The following is a 25,165-nucleotide window of genomic DNA, read 5'->3' as shown; positions in this document are numbered from 1 at the left end:
GATCGCTGCCAGGTGGGCTCACGGGTGAAGCGAGCGGAGCTCGGTGCGACCGCGTAGACACAAACGTGCCGCATATTGAAGATGCCCTAACACGATGTGTACGTGTGCGCGAATGCCCCAGACACGATTCATCGCCCCGTTGGAGATGGCCTAACAATACAAATGCAAAGTATATTTTACGGATCATTACTGAAGATTTTAGATATTTTTATATAACTTCATCGAAAATAAAAGGCCAAACTCAAATGACGATCGGAACAGCGGAACAGGACCTGGAAGCTTAACAAAACTTCTAAACTGAACTAAGCGAGGTACACACGACAACTAGAGAGGATTTTAACACAGCCAGGCGACTGATCGACCCACACTCAGCAGCATGGCAACCCACACTCAGCAGCATGGCAGGCAAAAGTAAAGTCATGTAGTAGGATTCATTGCACAAAAAATAGTCCAGAAGCTGAAGACCAGATGGCGCGGCCATGGCTTCTCTTGATTGCAGGCAGGGCACTGGAGCCCAGCCAATGTAACCAGCGTTGACGTCCTCTTGAAGATCTACTCCAACTCTCCAAGCAACCCTGGTCAAGTATATATCGTGTAAACACACATCCAAATAACTAATGGATTACAAATTTGCAATGCGGGTACGGCGATTAGTTTCACGTACAAAACAACGTTCAAAGATTTTCCAGAAAGACCCAACACAAGGCTGATGACCCAAATGTCTCCATCTTGTCAGGAATAGGCACTGTTCAAAAAATCGTCCGATTCAACGATTAATCGCCCGATTAATCCCTATTCAGTGGTCATCGATTAGCCGATAAATTCATTTATCGTCCGATTAACTCATTTATCGCCCGATTAATCGTCCGATTTGCCTATTAATCGCTAATCGTCAGCCGACCGAGTTGAACCCGATAAGCGATTTTCTCAACATTGGTAGCTGAGACCGCACCCATATGAATGTCAATTCTACAGGCCAGTTAGTTACCTAGAGAGAATACCCCATAACACTGCAAATATTCTGGATCCTGTTCAGAATACAGATCACGCTTGTACAGTAGTGCCCGCATTATCAAAACCAGGTATTTCCCATGTAATCTATGGGTGGATCTCTCCTTGTGCCAGTTGGCTTCCATTGTTTTGCCTTGAAAGTGACAGTGGGTTTGTTAGGATTCCTGCTAGCTTCATCCATCAAATACTGCACCATACCGGCTGAGTTATCATCTCGATCAGCATGGATCAAGACCTCCTGAAGATTTGAAAGAAAATTGATACCTGAAGGCCGCTGGATGGAAGCTTCTTCAAAGAAAGATAGCTCTAGGCGATGGAGCTTAGGCGCTGTGCCTTCCTCAAACCTCAGGTTCAATGCCTGCTTTACACCTAGATGAATGGTGAGCAGTGTAAGACTGGTGAATTCTGATGCATAGAACGCGAGGTGTGTTCCGGTGTATGCACTGTGATGCAACCTGAGATAGAGTAGGCTTGGCAACAAAGCGAGAATTTTCATGTGGTCATTAGATTCCAATTCAGTGGCACGAAGGGTCAACTCGGTGAGGTTCGCTAGCGAACCAATCCATTTTGGTAGTTGTCCCAACTTACCTCTGAAGTTTATGCTCTTTAGAAAGATTGGTGGCCTGGATAGTGTATCAAGAATCCTGAAATTCATTACTCCATGAGGTCGCCAAATCAGCAGAGACTGGAGGCTGCTCAGATTTGCAATGGCACTGATCAAAGATATCCAGTTCATGTCATCATCAACAAACATCATTACTCCTAGCTTCTTCAACTGCGAAAGCTTTCCCAGTTCAGATATGGAATGAGAATTAGAGTTTGTGATCCCAATTTGCGCAAGGGTTGTAAGCATTTCTAAATTGCCAAGCTTCTCAGGGATGTGCATCCCCCAAAACTCGGAAAGAGGATACAAACCACTGTAGTTATAAATTCTTCTCCATCCAAGTAGGTTTGATAAATTTGGCAGCTTGATAATGTGAGGAGGCAAATGCTTTATGCCTGTGTCCCGGACATCCAGTGTCTCCAACTTCTTCAGGTTCCCTATTTGAAGAGGGAGCTGAGTGACATAGGTATTTCTGACACTGAGATATTCCAACTGAAACAGTGTACATATATTTTCAAGATTTCCATTTCTGGCAAATTCACAACCTTCTAAGTCCAATATCCTCAGCAGTTTCATCCAAGCAAACTGTAATATCTCTCCATCAGCAAATATGCTCAATGATCGGACATGGCTTACCATTTTGCTTGTGGCAATATATTTGTTACTTCCACCATGAAAAGACAGACGCCTGATCTTCTCTTGCGGAGCTAAGGAATGTTGTTCGCCAATGAAAGTGATGAAATTATCTTCCATTGACTTTGTAATAATGATCTCTAGCATTAAATCGTGAACTCGAAAAGTCTTGACTTTCCCATCAAAGCTCATGTCAACTGGATGAACAATTCCCCTGTTGAGCAATTCATTGAAATAATTCTCGGCCACCTCTAAGGCACTTAATCCACGCTTTTCAGTCACAAAGCGTTCTGCTATCCACCGCCTCATTACACTTTTCCTTCTGACCTTATGATCCTCGGGGTAATTGCATAAATATAAGAAACATGCTTTCAAATAGTAAGGCAGGTCATTATAACTAAGCTCAAGAATTTTCTTCAATTTCGCCAGCCAGGGACTGGTTTCCAGCTCCGTGCCAAGAGAATTATAAATCTTCTCCCAGTGATCAGAACTATGCACGGACCGGCTTGCCAAGAGACCCGCAATACTAACAATGGCCAAGGGTATACCACCACATTTTCCCAAGATCTTCTCTGAAATTTCTGTCAGGACAGTTGGGCAATTATCCCTGTTACCGAATAATCTCTTGAAAAATAACTCTCTAGATTCACTATCTGTGAGTGGCTCAATATCATAAGCTTTGTCATGCTCACGGAGGCAGCAGGCTTGCGTTACAGTTTTACTTCTTGTGGTAACCACAATTCTGCTTCCAGTACGCGAGTTAGGCAGAAAAACTCGAATACCTTCCCAAGCTGAGATGGTCCACACATCATCAAGAACAATAAGATACCTCTTCTCTTCTAGATACTGCCTTAGTATGTTTGCAAGTTGTCCCGCATCCCATTCTTCCATGCCTTTCAGTGGTTCCTCTGTGAATGTTGGGCAATTTCGCTCTACTGGTTGAATAATTTGTCGAATAATGTCCCTTATGAGAGCTTTGACATCAAATTTCTGGGATACAGTTACAAAAGCTTGACATTGGAAGGTTGCACTCACTGTTTGATATGTTGTCATTGCAAGGGTTGTCTTACCCAAACCGCCAAAGCCTAATATGGATATCACCAGTAATTGTTCTACCCTCTCATCCACCAACCAATTAACAAGATTACATTGACGGCCTTCAATGCCCACAAGATCAGTTATCTCCGAGAAGGGCGCGTGAATATGGACATCGAGAGAAATAGTATCAGCTACTGCTGGTTGTGCAGCAAATGCCCCTTCTGCTCCAGAGATGAGATGATCACCACTGTACCTGAAAAAAGAGTTTGGATAGTTATTGCCACAGTTCATGCATAGTAGATGAGCAAGAGAAAAACACACTGCACTGCAACTGTTATAACACAGACACCTTGTAACTAGGGGTGGACTAACAACCTGCTCGGCTCATTAAGGCTCAGATCGTTAAGCTCGTTAAGACTGACGAGTTAAATTCATTGTTTGGCTCTCTTCGTTATGTGCTCGTGAGCGCTCACGAGCTGCTCATTAAGATCCTTAAGAAAAACTGGCTAAAATCTAAGTAGTCAATACGTGCATTAGTGATGTATACTATAGCAGAAATATGGTACATGATGCCATGTATTAGCCAAACATACTAGTTGAGCACTAGGATTTGGCTAGCAAAGAAACTATGCACATGCAGTTTTGGTGTTTCAAGCTGGCAAGTTAGATAGGGTCATAAATAACAGGCTTAACGAGCTGCTTTCGAGGCTCGCCGGCTTGCTCGTTTAGCTCATTTATGATATCAAGCTAAAATCGATGTTTGGTCCTATTCGTTACTATAACAAACCAAGCTAAACGAGTCGAGCAGACGAGAGCTTGTTTAGCTCGCCGAGCTTAGAGTTTTATGTCCAGCCCTACTTGTAATGAGCAATTTTTCCGTGCAATCAAGTGAAGGTGATTAGAAAAAATATTTCAACAGTGAAAGAACCTTTCATTTTCCACAGGAAACGCAATCTAGATCTCCCTTCCCCTGCTGGTACCACTTTTCTCATGGCTTGATTTTAGGGGAAATCAGGGTAAATGGCAGGGTTCTAAGCGAAGTGAGCACAAGAAATCTATCTAATAAAGAGAAATACAAGTACCTTGAGTTTCGGTCGCTGATAATTGTGGCACGCACTTTCAGTTCTTTGATTTGTTTGGCAATCTGACGCCGGACCCTGGCAGTCCGCAGGAAAAAGATGCATCTGTGGAAGAACTCAGCAGGGCCAGATCCACTCGTGCTGCTGCCAAGGTGATGCGTAAACTCATCAACACAATCCTCAACATCGTACGCGAACTCGCGGACCTGTTTCATCCAAATCTTGAACTGTTTGCTACTATTTGCCCTCTCAGCAACATCCTGATGAAAGGCTGTCATGCTCTCCAGCTCATCCTTCATGAGTTGCATCTCACTCCGGAAGCCTCCAAGGAGCTGTGCTTCTTGGATGAGCATTGTGCCTAGCTTACGTAAAAGTATGTTGACTGCACCTGCACTGGCACTAACAATGGCACGCTCCATCTCTCTATCAGGCACTCACATAAGCTTGACGAAGACTGTGCAAATCACTGGTCTAGATAGTGTTTAGGTTCTTTCTACTCCTGTGTATGTGTTCCGCTGTTGCCTTTCTTGTAACTGCAGCTGAAGCAACAACGGAAAGAGGCTAGGTTTTGCTTCAACTCCCCTCTCCCAAGCACGATCACAAAATCCAAGGAGGCTCCTCATCACCTCCATGTGGAGGGACATAGTCAACACAAGCACCCTATTAAGTTTTAATGTAAGTGGTTGTGGTGCTGACAGTCCAATGGATTCAAAACGGTTGAGCATCTCAAGGTTACCTTCCCGAAGAGTTGACTTCGACGGGTTAAACGGTGTATTCAGTTTTGTTAGTCAAGACACACGTCATTTGATGGTTTGTGCTTTGGGGGTTCATTATATCATTGTCCTAGTTAGTTGTGCTATCATTCCTAAAAATAGATACTCCGTAATAAATATAACAAAATGTTAAACAACATAAATCAACACATTATGACTGGACATTGGCTAAGTATTCTTTGGTACTTGATGTATATATATTGACAGATGTGAGATGTGACCGTAAATGCTACTCACTTGATGCCCTTTTAGTTTTGTTATGCGGAAGCAAAAAGGTGCAGGCAAATCTTTGTCAATAGTTATTTGAAAATTTTAAATGTGATCATTGCTCGCTAGTAATGTACTCCCTCCATTCCAAATTATTTTAAGTTCTACCTTTGTCCTAAGTCAATCAATAAGTTTGACCAAGACTATAGAAAAATATATCAGAATCTACAACACCAAATTATTTTCATTAGATTCATCATAAAATATATTTTCATACTATAGATATTTAATGTTGTAGATTTCATCATATTTTTCTACATATTTGATCAAGGTTAAAGAAGTTTGACTTAAGACAAAGCCAGAACTTCAATTAATTTCGAATGGAGGGAGTATGTAGGTTGAAATTTGAACTTGAAATATTCCTAGTTCAAGATAGTCTGCTCATTCAGATATTTTATTTTGAAGAACCGTTTCAAAATCTTGATTCAAAGAACATTCCAAAATTGTCAAATACAGATTGCATATTAGATGGATACCCTCAACACTGTAATGAGTAATTTCTTACCAGCATAACATTCTACCTTTTACTTGTAATTAAGTGGTGGCTTTATTTCTAGGTTGTCATATTGCAACATGGACTCTACTTCAATTGGCATGCTCAATCTTGGACATTGTTCTTGATTCTAATAATATCATGAAGATAATAGGATGTGGGTTTGTCACGGACTAGTGCTACCAATTAGTAAGTGCCTAAAAGAAAAAAAATGTTGAGTGGGAGGAGCAGAGAATATGTAGAAGGAATCGTAATAATGCTAACACGACAAGCTTGTTGATCTGTCAAGGCTACCTTCTAGGGTGGTTCTTCTTATATCCTTTTAAAAATAGCATGACCCCATCCATATGTAGAACCTATTGTTGACCAGACCAAACCATGCCTCTGAAGAGATCACTTACCAAGACCAAAGAGAGCCAAAGCAGTGTCTGTTCCTCCAAACTACAGCATCTACAATTTTATGACATTACACATCACAAGGATGCCCACTCATCGCTCTCCTCCTCCTATCCCTTGTGGCCATCCTCTCGCCATAGGTTAGAAAAATGTCCCCAAGATCAACATGCCCTGTTTCCCTCAACCTCATTCCAACTTCCTCAAACATCGCCACTCCCTCCTCATTCGAGAAGTAGTGCAAGAACTTATTGTAGTCAAACCTCGGCACATCCACTCCACCCCACATCGTCCTCTCCACAAACTTAGTCGCCTCCAATGTCCTCCCTGCCTTCACCAATCCACCAACAAAGATGCTCTCAAAATTGACCAGTGGATCCCTGCCCTTCCTGCCCCTCTTACCCAAGTGCCCCTGAAGCAACATGATGTAGGTGTGCATGTTTGGCTCACACCCACTGGCAACCATTTCCCTGAACACCTCAGTTGCCTCTCGAGCTCGCTTGATCCTCACCAAACCCTTCATCATCCCATGGTACAGTGAAATATCCTTCTTCTTGACACCATGGAAAACATTGTACCCTTCCCTCACCCTCCTCCTCGCCAAGAGCCCATACACCAGATCCCCCAGCACCTCTCCGTCCACCTCCACCCCTTTCTTCACCATTTCGGCAAACACCATGAACGCGCACCAGGTCCTTCCTTCCTTGCACAGCCACGAAACCACCGCGCGGTAGCACGCGCCGCCACCGCCGGCAGACAGGCCCCGCTTCCGCATTCCGTCGAACACCTTCATGGCGTCGGCGAAACGGTTGTTCTTGAACAGAGTGACGACGATCTCCTCGTACGCCGCTGCGCCCGGCTCGATCCCGCGCTTCTCCATCCCGTTCCACACGCTGCAGGCATCGGCGAACATCCCCGCGCGGCAGTACGCGACGACCAGCAGGTCGCAGCATCGGCTGCTGCGCGCGAGGCCGTACCGGTGCTCGGCTTGCTTGATCACCTTCTCGGCCACGTCGGGCAGCTTGCAGACGGAGCAGACGAGTTCGGTGATGAAGTCGAGCACGCGGGGGCGGTGTGATTCTGGGAAGAGGGTGAGTAGGGCCGAGACCTTGTCGACCTCGCGGGCGGGGGCGAGGCCGCGGATGGCGGCGCGGAGGGCCGCGTCGGAGAGGAGTTCCGGAGGGAGGGAGAGTAATGTAGAGTGGAGCAGGTCCATGTTGCTGGACTTGGCGAGGACGTCGAGGAAGCGGGCGGCGGTGGTTGGGGAGTGCGCGAAGCCGTGGCGGGCGGTGAGGTGCGCGAGGAGGCGGTGCACGGGGCGCCAGGAGAGCGGGAACCGTGCGGATGTCTGGAGGAAGAGCTCGCGGAGGTCGGCGGGGGCGGATGGGAGTGGGAGGGCGGAGAGGCGGCGCTGCAGGGCGGCGTCCGGGGCGTTCTGGTGCTGGTAGAGGACTGTGCAGAGGCGGAGGAGCAGCGCCGGGTCGGTCGGCCTCGGCGCGGCAGCGGAGCTCGCCTCCGGAGCGCGGGCTGCGACGGCGGTGGAGAGGAGGCGGCGGAAGAGGAGTCGCGGAGGCATGGAGCTCCGGTGGTGGCGGTGACTGAACAGAGCGCGCGTCAGAAGAATTATGATCTTTTTTTTTTGAGGATGTGATCTTCTTCTTCTTCTTCTTCTTGTCGGTCTTGGTATTGGGGTTTCGGCCGCGTGGGCTTTTCATGGCCCAGGCAGGCTCGAATCTTGTGGATTTTTTGTTTTTGTTTGAAATCTCCTAGGGCCTTTATTAGTCAAAGCACATTTGCATCATCCACTAACAAAGAAAAAATAAAACTAGATGGTTCATCAAACAAAGCATTTGGTTGAGAAACACACTCGTTAGCTAAAGTACAAGCTACTTTGTTTGCATTTCTAGGACAAAAGCAAAATTCAACTTTACTCAAGGTTGTTGCATGAACACAAATATGTTCAAAGATTGGTGCTACAAGAGTAGATGAAGAACCTCCGCCCCTCATGGTTTCAACTGCTTCGAGACAATCATATTGAATCATTACCTTACTAACTCCCAACTGGTTTGCTAGATATAACCCATTTCCGATCGCCAAAGCTTCAGTGGTTGTAGCATCATGATCAACCATACAATTACTTGCCGCTAGAAAATGGCCTCTATCATTTGTAACACGGCTCCCATTGCTCATTTTCGTGACTGGATATCAAAAGTTGCATCTATGTTTACAGAAACGAATCCTTCTCGTGCTTTACTCCAGCATCTCTCCTTCTCTTTTTTCTGCGGTGCATGTGCCCGAACAAAGTTCGCGACCAAAAACTGGATCGACATGATCATCCTCTCAACAGGCTGAGTGTCCTCAGCACGAACCTTTTGTCGTCTTATCCATCAGATATACCACGTGGTTGTTATAATTACTTATCTAGGATCGCCATAATTTCTATCTTCTATGTTTCTGAATTTTCCAGTGATCAAGTATTCGAAAACAGCATTGCCCAAACTGTTTGTTTGACATGCTTCATCAATCAGTTTCCCGAGTCCCATATTTTCCCAGATTTCTCTCGCACCCTTAAATTTAAATACTACATGTTTGATGTTTTTCAGAATCCAGTGAACACAAAGGACATGAGCAGTTCGTGATAATATGCCGATTGGTCAGAGCTCCAAGGCATGACAGAATACCGTGAAAGCACTTTCATGCATTTTTTTTTAAAAATTTCCACCGATAGTTTACTCTTCCACATCACACTCCATACAATATTTAGATTTATAGAACCATAACCATTTGCTCGCCTTAGGTTTCTGCCAAACTGACTTTCCCACTCCATATGATATGCAAAATGTACCGAGAATAATCCGTTTTTTTGTTAAACTTCCAGGGTACAAAGGCATTCGTCCCATTCTGGCTGAGTGAAATTGAGAGAATCTTTTCTACATCCACTGGCCTAAAATTCTCCTCACCCCAACTTCATGTCGCATTTCATCCACATTCATTAACAACAAACATTCTCTTGGTGTAAAAACTTTCCCTTTGGACTTAAGGGCACCCAGGTATCATTCCATATATTAATATGACTTTCATCTCCGACTCGCCAGATGGATCCTTTTAAAATGCTTGCAACCTAGCTATTATGATCTGCCATGTAAAGGAAGATCCTTTCTCCAATTTTGCCTCTAAGATTCTCCCATCCGGATAATACTTTCTTCTTAACACTCTGGCACATAAACTTTCTGGTTTAGAGATCAAGATCCAAATTTGCTTTGCAAACTTTGCTTTATTGAAACAACGTGGGTCTCTAATCCCCATCCCTCCTATTTTCTTTGGTGTACGCATCTTCCACCACGTGAACCAGTGCATCTTCTTGGTTGTTGCATCATCACCCCACCAACAATGCTATATTGCACCAGAGATTCATTTACATATTTTCTTTGAACCAAAAACACAGACATCGCATACGCCGGAGTTGCTTGAGGAACAACCTTCAATTTCACCTCCTTTCCTCCCATAGATAAAGTTTTTACTATCCCGCTTTGTGTATGTTGGTATGCTTTGTCCATAAGGTATTGAAACCTATCGCTTGTATCTACTCCAACAATCAATACAACCCAAGATACCTATCTAACAAAGCCTCTACCGTGATATTCAGGATTATACAAACTTCCACCCTTGTATTGACCATAGTATTTTTACTAAAGTATATGTTGTATTTGCTTTCGCTTACCATCTGCACGGATGCTTTAAAATAATCTTCGATATTTTTTAGACATAATACTATATATTAAAGCTGAAGGGTTTTGCTTGCATGAGATTGCTCCAAATTTTTGCACTATAGATCTTCACTTTTTTTTCAATCAATCTTTGCCACGTGGCCTATACTAAAATATGTTTTTTTCTTTCTTTTTCTCTTTTGAGTCTTCTAGATTGTAGGATGTAGCTAACTAGGTCTACCTCTCAAACAAAAATGTTACGTACGTCTGCAACACCGCTTTTACGTTCCGTTTTAAAAGCTACTAAAGACTTCTAGATTGTAGGATGTAGCTAACTAGGTCTACCTCTCAAACAAAAATGTTACATACGTCTGCAACACCGCTTTTACGTTCCGTTTTAAAAGCTACTATATATTAAAGCTGAAGGTTTTTGCTTGCATGAGATTGCTTCAAGTTTTTGTAATGTAGATCTTCACTTTCTTCCAATCAATCTTTGTCACGTGGCCTATACTAAAATGTGTTTTTTTTCTTTCTTTCTTTTTTTTCTCTTTTGGGACTTTTAGATTGTAGGATGTAGCTAACTAGGTTAAACCTCTCAAACAAAAAAAGTTACATAGGTCTGCAACACTGCTTTTATGTTCCGTTTTAAAAGCTACTTGGCGATATTTTCTTACACACCTTTATGGGCATAATTCGCAGACCGTCTATTTTTAGCTCATTTTTACAAAAGTTACTTGACGGTAATCTTCCGGTACAACTTTTTGACCGTAATATTTGACGCAACTCGATTCGATACACATTTTCGGCCATAAATTTTCGACGGTAGATAGCCTACATCTAAGGTGATATTTTCCCAACTCCTTTAATTATTAGATGGTCATTTTCCGGCACAACTTTCTGCCTATAAATTTCAATCAGTAGTTACCCTACAACAAGTTTTCGAGATTGCGTAGTTTTATGGACGTAATTTTTTGTCTCCTATCAATTGTAAACTTTCCCTTAAATAGTAATTCTTATACCTTTCCAACCGTAGTTTCCCTACATGGTTTTAATACTCTCACTCCTTCAGTCAGGATGTAAATTCCATGTGTCTACATGTATAAGAAATTGCACATCGGATATAATATATCATGCAGTCAGCGTATACATATATACAACATACCACCGTGAATATATATAGCTCACAATGCTCCACCGCATGAGTACTGGAGAGGCATCATTTCCTACCAATTAGCGGCTGCCATGTCCCCCTTTGCTAGATTTTTTTTTACATTTTTTGCCTTTTATTTTTTGACTGTAACTTCTAGGGATAACTTTCCGCCCGTAACTTTATACCAGTATTTACCCCACGGTACCTCCTCGACGATGACAAAATTATCCCATCGTACTTTTTCGACCATTTTTTCGTTTCTCTCTTTTTACTCTTCGATGGTAACTTTTCAAGATAACTTCCCGGCTATAATATCCCACTAGCACATACCCAAAGGTACTTCCTCTACGATGAGTAATTATCTTATAGGAGTAATTTATTTTTTCCATTTTTCTATTATTTGACATATTTTTCGAGTTGTAGTTTCACCATGGTAACTTCGAATATGATTTGTCGATTTCTTTGATGGTTCATCTTTCGTCGGCGTGCCAGCAGTAATTCCACGCAAATCATTAGTCCCGAATAGTAATTTCCTATGGTAATTATTTAACAACAGCTTCCAAATGTGCACACGAAGCAGCGTTCATCGGTAATTTCCCAATGTGCCCGAGCAACAATCTTTTGCAATAATTTGTCGGTGGTAACTCTTTATTTGTAGTTGCCTTCTTCTATAATATTTTCATGGTTCTGCTATGGTAGATGTGAGAAACAAAATACTCCACTATTTATCGCCTTCTTCTATTTGACAATGATATTAATGCCTTCTGTTAATCGCCTCACGATTGCCTTACGAGAATACGAGTACCTTCTTCTACAGCTATTTCAAAAAAGCTACATTATCCATCACCTCTTTTATTCACGAAACAAATGTTACTACTTTTTGTTAATCTCCTCATGACATCCCTACGGGCACGGCGTGCCGCCGTGCCAATACTTCCTAGTTCATCATTATGTCTATTCGCCCTCATTAAAATAAGGGGGTAGTCCGTAAAGAACAGATGAGATGATACCGCAGGAGCCTCTCTACAAACTAGAATTAACACTGATAAACCCTATGCTACGCATAAGAAGAGGTATGGGCTTAAAGGGTCGCCTTGTCGTAGCCCTCTTGTTGGTTTAAAATAGGCTATTTACATGGCATTAAAACAGATAGAGTATCTCACCAAATGAACACATGCCATAATCAGGTTGACCCATCTTGTATCGAACCCCAATTTCAGCATTATAGCTTCCAGAAAAATCCGCTCCACTCTATCATATGCTTTGTGCATATCGAGTTTCACATCACACACTCTTTCCTGATTTCTTATTGATTGCATGAATTCTTTCATAAGCCACCAAAACATTATCTGTTATTAATCTATCAGGCACAAAAGCACTTTGTGTTTCCCTAGTTATTTCCGGTAAAAATTCAGTCGGTTTGCCAACATCTTACTGATGATTTTGTGTATGACATTGCACAAACTTATGGGGGAAACTGAGTTACCTTCTTCTGGTTGTCCACTTTTGGTATCATAACGATAGAAGTGTTATTCCATCTATCCGGTATGACACCTGAATTGACCGCATTAAGTACCTGCGGAATGAGCTCATCTTCTAGCATCAACCAAAATCGTTTGTAAAAATTCCATGAAGACCATCGGGACCTGGTGCCTTTAGGTCCCCAATTCCCCATAGCGCCTTCTTAACTTCATCAGGCGTATACGGGGATAAAAGCATCATATTCGTTGCTTTTGTCACACGGACATGCACTTTGTTCATCACGTTTCCTCCACATAATTGCCATTGTCATCAATTAGTCCTTTGATTTGGTTTTTCTTCTTTCTGGATAGTGATGGAAAAACTAGTATTTCTATCACCTTGTCGTAACCAATTTTCTCGTCCCCTCTGTCACCACACAATCCCTTCTTGTTCAAAAAGGTTTTCCAAAGTTAACGAAATATCACGCTGACTATATATTGCCTCATCCATCATTAGCCCTCCCATCAGCTCTTCTAACTCATTTTCAGATTTTCTATACGTTTCTTTGGGCTTTTTATAATGTTTTTATCCCATGAGTGAAGATCACCATGAACCTCGTCTAATGTTTTCATTAGAGCACTCCCAGATAATTTCGCCTTTTCCCAAAAATGGTTCACCACTTAATCTACCAATGGTTGTTCCAACCATCTAGCTTCAAACTTTTTGGCAAGTTCCAGACAAACACCATTTGCTCTTTATGATATTCAATGTCCAACATAATTGGACATTGTAGGATAACGTTGCATAGAAAACAAAAATTTTCCTACGGCGAACACGCAATCCAAGCCAAGATGCAATCTAGAAGACGGTAGCAACGAGGGGGTATCGAGTCTCACCCTTGAAGAGATTCCAAAGCCTACAAGATGAGGCTCTTGTTGCTGCGGTAGACGATCACTTGCCGCTTGCAAAAGCGCGTAGAAGATCTTGATCACGATCGGTTCCGGCGCCACGAACGGGCAGCACCTCCGTACTCGGTCACACGTTCGGTTGTTGATGAAGACGACGTCCACCTCCCCGTTCCAGCGGGCAGCGGAAGTAGTAGCTCCTCTTGAATCCGACAGCACGACGGCGTGGTGTCGGTGGCGGTGAAGAAGTCCGGCGGAGCTTCGCTAAGCTATGCGGGCAATATGGAGGAGAGGAACTTGGCTAGGGTTTGGGAGGGGTGGCCGGCCACTCTATGGGGGGCGGCCAGCTTGTGGTCTTGGGGTGGCCGGCCCCCTCCCTTGGCCCCTCATTATATAGGTGGATCCCCAAGTGTTGGTGTCCAAGTCTTCGAATAAGACCCGAACAAAAAAACCTTCCATAAGAGGGGGAAACCTAGCCCAACTAGGACTCCCACCCAAAGGTGGGATTTCCACCTCCCATGTGGGGGGGTGGCCGGCCCCCTATGGGGGAGTCCACTTGGGACTCCTCCCCACCTAGGGCTGGCCGGCCATGGAGGTGGAGTCCCATGTGGACTCCACCTTCCTTGGTGGTTTCTTCCGGACTTTTCTAGAACCTTCTAGAACCTTCCATAGAGCCTTCCGCGACATTTTATTTCACATAAAATGACATCCTATATATGAATCTTATTCTCCGGACCATTCCGGAACTCCTCGTGATGTCCGGGATCTCATCCGGGACTCCGAACAAATATTCGAACTCCATTCCATATTCAAGTACTACCATTTCAACATCCAACTTTAAGTGTGTCACCCTACGGTTCGTGAACTATGCGGACATGGTTGAGTACTTACTCCGACCAATAACCAATAGCGGGATCTGGAGATCCATAATGGCTCCCACATATTCAACGATGACTTTAGTGATCGAATGAACCATTCACATACGATACCAATTCCCTTTGTCTCGCGATATTTTACTTGTCCGAGGTTTGATCTTCGGTATCACTCTATACCTTGTTCAACCTCGTCTCCTGACAAGTACTCTTTACTCGTACCGTGGTATGTGGTCTCTTATGAACTCATTCATATGCTTGCAAGACATTAGACGACATTCCACCGAGAGGGCCCAGAGTATATCTATTCGTCATCGGGATGGACAAATCCCACTGTTGATCCATATGCCTCAACTCATACTTTCCGGATACTTAATCCCACCTTTATAGCCACCCATTTACGCAGTGGTGTTTGGTGTAATCAAAGTACCTTTCCGGTACAAGTGATTTACATGATCTCATGGTCATAAGGACTAGGTAACTATGTATCGAAAGCTTATAGCAAATAACTTAATGACGAGATCTTATGCTACGCTTAATTGGGTGTGTCCATTACATCATTCACACAATGACATAACCTTGTTATTAATAACATCCAATGTTCATGATTATGAAACTAATCATCCATTAATCAACAAGCTAGTTTAAGAGGCATACTAGGGACTTCTTGTTTGTCTACATATCACACATGTACTAATGTTTCGGTTAATACAATTCTAGCATGATATATAAACATTTATCATAAACATAAAGATATAAATAATAACCACTTTATTATTGCCTCTAGGGCATATCTCCTTCAGTCTCCCACTTGCACTAGAGTCAATAATCTAGTTTACATTTGTAAAGATATAACACCTTGGCCTTATGGTGCTTTATCATGTATTGCTCACGGGAGAGGTTTTTAGTCAACGGATCTGACACGCTCAGAAACGTATGTATTTTGTAATTCATTTGCGTCTCAACGCATCACTCATTTCCAAATGAGTCGGCATTAAATATGTTTGGTCTTCTGGTGGAACCTTAATTTCGCGGTCTGAAATATGTCACTAATATTGTCACACACAATATAGCTTCAAAATTCTGACTCTGTCGGAACTACACCAAGCTCTCGAAGAACCTCTTGACTTAACATCCTTTGTTATTGTCAAAACAATGACATACTCTGCCTTCTTTTGTAGAATCCGTCACGATATTTAGAACTCTTCTAAATCTAGCATAGACAACTTCTAGCTCATTGTGCTACCTTTTAAAACAACACTTAGTCTAATTTGAGATTTGAAATTTTATATATGTGACAAAACTAATATCGGTGCAACACTTTACAGCGATTTGTTTTGTCATTTCTCCATATAAAACTATATATATATATCCTTGGTTCTTCTCAAGTACTCAAGAATATTCTTACTGTTTTTCAATGATCATCACATGAATCATTCTGGTACATGCTCATAACATTTTTAAGAGCACATGACATCTGATTGTGTACATATTATTTGTGATCTATAATCACTCATGTGGTTTTACTCATTGAGTGTCAGATACACTCAAGTCTTGTTAAACCTTCACATGACAAGAACATTTTCTTAATATTTCTATATTGAACTACTTCAATATCCATCATATGTACTTTGACTTAAACTTATTTATGTGTTTCAATCTATCTTCATAGATCTTGACACTAAATTTGTTTCAGTCCATATCCTTTCATTGAAGTTAATTCTCAATGAAACCTTTTAATCAAGTATATAATTACATCATTTATAACCAACTATATGTCACCTACATAAAGTATTATAAATGTGTCTTAGCGCTCCCACTTATTTTCTTGCAAATGCAAGCCTCTTCATCGTCTCTGATGAAATCAAAAAACTCTTTGACTATTTCATCTGGTGAAGATTCCAACTCCGTGATACTTACTTCATCCAACTGAAGCTTGTATAGCTATCTAGTATTCCACGGACCAGCAAAACTCTTGGTTGTATCTTGTATACATACTTCTGTTAAGTAGTGTATTTTGCCATCCTACTAGCATATCTCATAAAAGAAATATGTAGTGATTACTAGAATAATCCACATAGACTATAAGCATTGCTACGGAAGATCTAATCTTATCGTATTCAACTCTTTGAACTTTGTCGTAAACAATTTTTCGACAAGTCAAGCTTTCTTCAAGGATATTTCATCCAAGTCTATCAATTTCATAGATCCATTTACTTTCATAAAGTATTCATCTATCTTGGATTTCATGGCGTATAGCCATTTTAACGGAGTCAGGGCCCATCATAACTTCTTTGTTTGTAGTTGGTTTATCATTGTTCAAAATCAATCCTTTGTTCACAAATCATTTATTTGATCACAAAGTAAACCATACCTACAAGGTTCAATATGTACTTCGATCTCCATGGCTAAAACACTTTGTAGTCATGGGAGCCATGATCGTCGTGGCCGCTTTCGAAACAAATTCCGATGCTGCGCTACTCTGATCATTATGCTCAGGTTCATAAACCTTATCAAATTATATTGTCCTCCCACTCAAAAACTTCACTAGAAACAATTTCTTGGAAATAAGAAACATTGACAAACACTTTTGTCTTTGTCTCCATAGTGGGAAGAATTCCCAATCAATTCTCTGGGATAACCAACAAAGACATTCATCCGATTTTGGTTGTAAACTTATTTACTTATGCTATGCATACCAAAATTTAAGAAAAAACTATCAGGTTTCATACCCATGCCATAACTCGTATGGTGTCATTTCAACGGATCATGATGATGCTCTATTCAGTGTAAAAGCGGTAGTCACTAAAGCATAATCCACAAAAATATAATGGCGTCATAATATTTTATCTCATCATTAATCCAACAAGGTTTGGATACATCTCTGATACTTCATCATCACTATGATACTCCAAGAAACGTGAGTTGTAGAACAACTTCATAACTCTCTTAGATGTTCGCTAAAACTCGTAATTCAAATATTTCCACCATGATCCAATCATAGATATTTGACTTTTCTATTACGATGATTTCCACTTCATGCTGAAATTTATTTGAATCTATTCAAATGTTTCAAACTTCTTCCTTGTTGAATATATTCACATATATATACTCAATTCATTGTTGAAAGTTTTCATGAAGTAGAATAATCTCCCGCACACAACTATGCCCAGTGAACCACATACATCATCATGTATTTTTCCACTAAGTTAGTTGCCCGTTCAACTTTTGGCCTATGAACGGTATTTTAATCATTCTCTTTAGAAAAGATTTGCAAGCGCCAAACGATTCAAAAATCAAATGACTCCAAAAATCCATTTACATGGAGTTCCTTCATGCGTTCCTTTCTAACATGACCTAAATGGCGGTTCCACAAATAAGTGGAATTCAAATCATTTGCCTTATGGCATTTTAGCGTCAGTTTTATGTATGTGTGTTTCACCATTAAGATTTATAATAACTTATCCATCATACATGGAGTAATGTCATAATTTGAACAACTCATTGTTTTCATTTGACCAGAGCAAAATAACAATTATTAAGTTCTTTATTATAAATTCTAAGGGCTAGATAGAATGCCAACGACGAACATAATAACACTTTATTTTTGTTTCTGACGTGCATTCCTATCATATTCCTTGTCAGTCACTTAGGCCATTGTATTCTTGTATTGCGTTGTTTTGTATGACACTTCATACCAACCAATATAGTACTAATACCCAAGAATTTCATAGTGTGACTTAACTAGAAATACAACCATAACATGTATATCATTTATATACACCTGAGCTAGACTTTCTAGTCTTTTCTTTTTCTTTTTGCCAAAATATCTTTTGCAGTTTCTCTTTTAGCTTTCCTCATTATTCAGAGAAACATATCAACTTCAATAACTTCTCGGTTTGTTGGTCGAATACCAATAACCTTGAGGTTCTTACTTTGAAGTTGATCATCATATGACAAGTGTTCCAGATTTCACTATTAGTAACTTTATAATATGATGAACAATTTCACTCATAATTTTATCCATCATATCATGACGACTTTCCGAGACCATGTCTGTACATGCTAGGCTCGTAAAGTTTTAACCTTGATATTTGCATGTGCAAATCTAGCTTGCACCCGTTGTATGCACACGTAGAATCTATCACACCCGATCATCACGTGATGCTTCGATACGACGAGTCTTTAGCAACGGTGCATACTAAGGATGATAACTTCATGGATATGCGAATATCGTTAGTGCCCCAATAGTTGGAGGATTGTGACGCCTGGCATCTTCAACCTTCATACATTCCCATAAAACTTATGAGTTTATGTAGTCTCACCAAATTATATTCTATCATCTTGCAATAAGGTCTTAGATATCACATATATCTCATACCTTGATTATTTCTGAAAACTAAATTTTCAGCTCCTTACTTTTCAAACAAATTTGAAATTCAAGTTTGACGGAGACAAGATAACTTTAGGTACTAATTGAAACCATAGCTCTTTGAATCAACAATGTGAGGTTTACTAAAAGTTTGCAATAGGACTTAATCAATTCTTGATTCTTTAACAATACGGTACCAATCCGTAAAGTTTCTTGTCAGATTTTAACAGTATTTCTATCTCAATAACAAGACTAGCGCATGGTAGAAAACGGATGCCAATACTACAAAATTAATTCAAAATACTACTCAGACTATGTTTATGATAATTAGTTCATGTTTTAATCTAATTACTAATGAACTCCCACTTAATACAACATCCCTCATAGTTGTTAAGTGGTACACGATCCAAATCCACTACACCAAAACCGATCATCACGTGAGATGATGTAGCTTCAATGGTGAACATCAACATGTTGATCATATCATCCATATGACTCGTGTTCAACCTTTCGGTTTCCGTTGTCCCGAGGCCATGTCTGTACATGCTAGGCTCGTCAAGCAAACCCAAGTATTCCGCGTGTGCAACATGGCTTACACCCGTTGTATGTGAACATTGAATCTATCACATCCGATCATCACGAGATGCTTCGAAACGACGAACTGTACAACGGTGCATACGAGGGGAGAACACTTTATTATCTTGATATTAATGTGAGGGATCATCTTATAATGCTACCGTCGCGATCTAAGCAAAATAAGATGCATAAAGGATTAACATCACATGCAGTTCATATGTGATATGATATGGCCCTTTAGTCTTTGTGCCTTTGATCTTCATCTTCAAAGCATGGACATGATCTCCATCATCAACGGGCATGATCTCCATCATTGTCGGCGTAGCGTCAAGGTTCATGACGCCGTCTTCATGATTGTCCTCCATGTAGCAACTATTACAACTACTTTGAAATACTACTCAACATGAAATTTAAAGACAACCATAAGGCTCCTGCCGGTTGCCACAATACAATAATGATCATCTCATACATATTCATCATCACATTATGGCCATATCACATCACCAAACCCTGCAAAAACAAGTTAGACGTCTCTAATTTGGTTTGCATATTTTACGTGGTTTAGGGTTTTCGAGAGAGATCTAATCTACCTACGAACATGAACCACAACGTTGATACTAATGTTTTCAATAGAAGAGTAAATTGAATCTTTACTATAGTAGGAGAGACAGACACCCGCAAAGCCTTTTATGCAATACAAGTTGCATGTCGAACGAGGAACAAGTCTCATGAACGCGGTCATGTAAAGTTAGTCCGAGCCGCTTCATCCCACTATGCCATAAAGATGCAAAGTACTCAAACTAAAGATAACAAGAGCATCAACGCCCACAAACCATTGTGTTCTACTCGTGCAACCATCTATGCATAGACACGGCTCTGATACCACTGTAGGATAACGTTGCATAGAAAACAAAAATTTTCCTACGGCGAACACGCAATCCAAGCCAAGATGCAATCTAGAAGACGGTAGCAACGAGGGGGTATCGAGTCTCACCCTTGAAGAGATTCCAAAGCCTACAAGATGAGGCTCTTGTTGCTGCGGTAGACGATCACTTGCCGCTTGCAAAAGCGCGTAGAAGATCTTGATCACGATCGGTTCCGGCGCCACGAACGGGCAGCACCTCCGTACTCGGTCACACGTTCGGTTGTTGATGAAGACGACGTCCACCTCCCCGTTCCAGCGGGCAGCGGAAGTAGTAGCTCCTCTTGAATCCGACAGCACGACGGCGTGGTGTCGGTGGCGGTGAAGAAGTCCGGCGGAGCTTCGCTAAGCTATGCGGGCAATATGGAGGAGAGGAACTTGGCTAGGGTTTGGGAGGGGTGGCCGGCCACTCTATGGGGGGCGGCCAGCTTGTGGTCTTGGGGTGGCCGGCCCCCTCCCTTGGCCCCTCATTATATAGGTGGATCCCCAAGTGTTGGTGTCCAAGTCTTCGAATAAGACCCGAACAAAAAAACCTTCCATAAGAGGGGGAAACCTAGCCCAACTAGGACTCCCACCCAAAGGTGGGATTTCCACCTCCCATGTGGGGGGGTGGCCGGCCCCCTATGGGGGAGTCCACTTGGGACTCCTCCCCACCTAGGGCTGGCCGGCCATGGAGGTGGAGTCCCATGTGGACTCCACCTTCCTTGGTGGTTTCTTTCGGACTTTTCTAGAACCTTCTAGAACCTTCCATAGAACCTTCCGCGACATTTTATTTCACATAAAATGACATCCTATATATGAATCTTATTCTCCGGACCATTCCGGAACTCCTCGTGATGTCCGGGATCTCATCCGGGACTCCGAACAAATATTCGAACTCCATTCCATATTCAAGTACTACCATTTCAACATCCAACTTTAAGTGTGTCACCCTACGGTTCGTGAACTATGCGGACATGGTTGAGTACTCACTCCGACCAATAACCAATAGCGGGATCTGGAGATCCATAATGGCTCCCACATATTCAACGATGACTTTAGTGATCGAATGAACCATTCACATACGATACCAATTCCCTTTGTCTCGCGATATTTTACTTGTCCGAGGTTTGATCTTCGGTATCACTCTATACCTTGTTCAACCTCGTCTCCTGACAAGTACTCTTTACTCGTACCGTGGTATGTGGTCTCTTATGAACTCATTCATATGCTTGCAAGACATTAGACGACATTCCACCGAGAGGGCCCAGAGTATATCTATCCATCATCGGGATGGACAAATCCCACTGTTGATCCATATGCCTCAACTCATACTTTCCGGATACTTAATCCCACCTTTATAGCCACCCATTTACGCAGTGGTGTTTGGTGTAATCAAAGTACCTTTCCGGTACAAGTGATTTACATGATCTCATGGTCATAAGGACTAGGTAACTATGTATCGAAAGCTTATAGCAAATAACTTAATGACGAGATCTTATGCTACGCTTAATTGGGTGTGTCCATTACATCATTCACACAATGACATAACCTTGTTATTAATAACATCCAATGTTCATGATTATGAAACTAATCATCCATTAATCAACAAGCTAGTTTAAGAGGCATACTAGGGACTTCTTGTTTGTCTACATATCACACATGTACTAATGTTTCGGTTAATACAATTCTAGCATGATATATAAACATTTATCATAAACATAAAGATATAAATAATAACCACTTTATTATTGCCTCTAGGGCATATCTCCTTCAGTCATATACCATTTTCCATGTGGAGTTTATTTATTGGCAAGTGCTAGGCGTCACGGATTGATGTTGCCATCACTTTCAGTATGCTGAAATGGACCCAATCATTGTTGCAAAAGAATAATGACCGTAACATTTTTTTGAACATGATAGTTAAAAAAATTATAATATCATTTTGCAACAGTTTTTATAAATCCATAGAAACTTGCGAAATGTAGCAAAAAAACTGTATTTTGAACAAACCAATGTAGCAAAAATAGGCTGTGTAGGCAACACATTTCCATTTATCTGCAGCAAAACAAGTTAAAATGTGTCACAGATTGCAACACAACAAATAAACTCATCCAAGGTATGCATTAAATGCGCATCATGCCAGGGAAATACATTTTACAAGCAATGAATACAAATCTATTTATAGCATACCCTAGGAATCATTGCAAAATTTACTGGTGAGTCCACAATAGAAATGATAGTTGTTTGTAGCATTTCAAAACAACCTTTGCAACAAGGAAAATTTACCATAAAAACCATCACAAGCTCTTCGTCCCCAAGCTTGCGAAAACGGATCGGACTCGCCGAATTCGATGACCGTCGACCCATCTCCCTTGGTCCTCTATCAATCCTAAGCTGGGACCACGAACAATGAGATGAGGAGAAAAAAAAAACGTTGGGCAGAGGAAGGAGCGGTAACAACGATGGCCGGCTCGCACGGAGGAGCTCCAGCGGTGGACACGCCGATGTGCGTGAGACATTAGCGACCCCGACGGACGGAGAAGCAAGGGGAGGGGGGCCAATGACGGGAGATGGGTGGATGGAGGAGCTTTTGCAACGGCTACATTACACACAACAACTAACAACCCAATATGAGGGCACACACGAGAGGAACAATTCATGGAAGAGGAGAGAAAATAACATGGGTGTTGTAATCAGAAGAGGAGACATGCTTGTTGTATATGCAATATACGGTTGTCAATTAGGATTTTCTTTATTTGTTTGTTTTATAAAAGAGTTAAAATATGAAACAAATCAAGACTAGCCCTTGGTAGCATTTTTTTTTATAGAAAAAGTACTCCTTACTAAGAAGTTCAAGATTTCATTTCTTGCAGGAGTCTAACTCTGGTCTCTTCTAACAAGTATTAGATCTAGGCACATGAATATAAAGCTTCTCCATCCGTTGGTTTTCGTTTCTTAGCCTCCTCTCTGGCGGCGACTTCGGGCTAGGAGACTAGGGACATGTAATCTATGTCTAGAGACTAGAGTGCAAGTTGCAATGTTTTCATCGACGTTAGTTTTATGTATTGTTGGTGGTGAGTGGTGACGTTTGAACGGTGGAGATTGTCATGGGCGAACCTAGCGTCCCGCCTAGTCTTGTCGGTCACGTGACAACTTATGTTAGGTTATTTTTATGATCATTCTGTCTAAATAAAATGGTCTCTTAAACATGTTTTCCCAGACTCCGAGAAATTTCTGGGTATGCCGCCACTGGAGATGGTATAAAAGGTTTCATAAATATGTTCTTATTTTGGTGTAACTGCATATACTCCTTTAGCTTTTAGAAAACGTAAGAAATCAGCACACTTCAACTATGAAAAGATAAACTGCAAAAGAAAAACGTGGAAAGATAAAAGACTAGAGGAGACGAGGACACACTACAAAGCTAGTACGTATGAACTCCCAAGCATATGAATTCAGATTAGAACTCTTCTACTCCCTCCCTTCCAAATTATTTGAAGTTTTAGCTTTGCCTGACTCATGTACAAAAACTCCATAATGTATGCATTACTCATGTATATACGATGCATATACATCGTGTATCACATATATACGTATTAAAAACAGATCTAGCAGCTGCAACATGCAACATGCATGCAACACCACTCAACTCAATACATAACGCTCCTTGGTAATGACAGAGCTAGCTCGTCTCACGAACTCGACCGCAGGCTAACGACATGTACAGCTAGTACACACTTTTACATAACAATCACACACACACATGCATCTGGTATACATATAAAACTTAGATAGCTCGCCGATGATGTAGGTATAGTACGATCATGGCTTGGCCTCTGCCTCTGGGAGGTGGAACTCAGGCTTCGGGGGAAGCTCGGCTTTGGGGAATGGTGGCAGTTCATGCTTTGGAAACTCCGGCATGGTGGGGTGCGGCAGTTCTGGCATCTTTGGTACCTCGGGCACGGTAGGATGTGGAATTTCCGGCTTTGGCAGCTCGGGCACAGCAGAATGGGGCTCTTCGTGCTCCTTTGGCGCCTCTGGTACGACAGGGTGTGGGACTTCATGCTCCTTTGGCACCACAGGGACAACTGGATGAGGTAGCTCAGGTTTCGGCAGCTCGGGCATTGCAGGGTGTGGCGGCAGCTCGGGCTTCGGTAGCTCCGGCACAGCAGGGTGCGGCACTTCGGGCACCTTTGGCATCTCTGGTACTGCATGGTGCGGCACTTCGGGCTCCTTTGGCTTTGGGATGACATGGTGAGGCAGTTCAGGCTTCGGCAGCTCGGGCACAACAGGGTGTGGTGGGAGTTCAGGTTTTGGCACCTCCGGCACAATGGGATGCGGTGGGTGCTCCTCCTTGGGCACGGCCTCCTCTAGGTGCCGTGCCGCGCTGCTCATGTAACTGCATGAGAGCATCAAAACCCCGAGGAAGACAACGGCTGACATGGTGTTCATCTTGCACGCTTCCACGCACGGTGAAAGGTTTGCACTCTTGTCTGTGTATGTGAGGGCTGCTTGTTTCTGTGGTGGTGGTTTGGAGACGAGAGAATGCCTGGTATTTATAGCACGCTAAATGAAATTAGAGCTGTCTACTTGTTTGCAGGAGAGACTAGAGAGACTAGCGGTCTTACTGAACAATGGCATCTGGCATGGATCCCTGGTAGGTCACCTGCATTCTGGGAGTTGTTTACTGACTTCAGTTATGTTTGTGTTCAGTCTCTACCCATGCAGTTATATGGTGCTAAATTAGTTTGGAATTTTGAGACCTGAGTGATGATATGGCCGGTGCAGCACACCACACACGTCAAGCTCTAATTAGTGTACTTCGAAGCTACCAGAGTGTAACTGGCTTTAGGCAGGAGCCTTCCTCGAAGATCTACTTATGATTGAATGATGTATCTCATTCTTAAACTATACGCTGAAATATCCA

The 25,165-nt window shown here is 42.0% G+C and overlaps 3 protein-coding genes across 4 annotated transcripts; all 3 read right to left on the bottom strand.

Moving 5' to 3' along the window:
• Positions 1–290: 290 nt before the first annotated feature.
• LOC127332761 (disease resistance protein Pik-2-like) lies at positions 291–5,230 on the bottom strand. Of its 2 annotated transcripts, XM_051359102.2 has the most exons (3): positions 4,369–5,230; positions 1,276–3,539; positions 291–1,198 (listed from the first exon to the last, which is right to left on the bottom strand). In XM_051359102.2, exons 1-3 carry the CDS (start codon positions 4,782–4,784, stop codon positions 1,185–1,187), a joined length of 2,694 nt encoding a protein of 897 aa, XP_051215062.1. In that variant the 5' UTR covers positions 4,785–5,230; the 3' UTR covers positions 291–1,184. The 2 variants fall into 2 exon arrangements, with proteins under 2 accessions (XP_051215062.1, XP_051215061.1); XM_051359101.2 differs by having other exon boundaries at positions 291–3,539; positions 4,369–5,227.
• A 495-nt stretch (positions 5,231–5,725) lies between these two features.
• LOC127332769 (putative pentatricopeptide repeat-containing protein At1g26500) lies at positions 5,726–7,910 on the bottom strand. The gene has a single exon (XM_051359110.2). It carries the CDS (start codon positions 7,865–7,867, stop codon positions 6,365–6,367), a length of 1,503 nt encoding a protein of 500 aa, XP_051215070.1. The 5' UTR covers positions 7,868–7,910; the 3' UTR covers positions 5,726–6,364.
• A 15,850-nt stretch (positions 7,911–23,760) lies between these two features.
• Positions 23,761–24,778, bottom strand: LOC127332767 (uncharacterized). Its single transcript, XM_051359107.2, has one exon. The coding sequence runs from the start codon at positions 24,688–24,690 to the stop codon at positions 24,061–24,063; it is 630 nt and encodes a 209-aa protein (XP_051215067.1). The 5' UTR covers positions 24,691–24,778; the 3' UTR covers positions 23,761–24,060.
• Positions 24,779–25,165: the final 387 nt, after the last annotated feature.

Source organism: Lolium perenne, chromosome 2 (assembly GCF_019359855.2).
Source record: "Lolium perenne isolate Kyuss_39 chromosome 2, Kyuss_2.0, whole genome shotgun sequence".
Lineage (NCBI taxonomy): Eukaryota > Viridiplantae > Streptophyta > Magnoliopsida > Poales > Poaceae > Lolium > Lolium perenne.
The sequence above is the reverse complement of the archived record's forward strand: the minus strand, read 5'-3'. Positions and strand labels throughout refer to the sequence as shown.

What these genes read in the sequence shown, in the direction of transcription:
- LOC127332769 (XM_051359110.2), bottom strand. Translation starts at nt 7,867, where the DNA reads ATGCCTCCGCGACTCCTCTTCCGCCGCCTCCTCTCCACCGCCGTCGCA.
- LOC127332761 (XM_051359101.2), bottom strand. Translation starts at nt 4,784, where the DNA reads ATGGAGCGTGCCATTGTTAGTGCCAGTGCAGGTGCAGTCAACATACTT. An exon ending in ATCAGCGACCGAAACTCAAG is followed by an intron (nt 3,540 to 4,368) that starts GTACTTGTATTT and finishes CTCTTTTTTCAG; the next exon opens with GTACAGTGGTGATCATCTCA.
- LOC127332767 (XM_051359107.2), bottom strand. Translation starts at nt 24,690, where the DNA reads ATGAACACCATGTCAGCCGTTGTCTTCCTCGGGGTTTTGATGCTCTCA.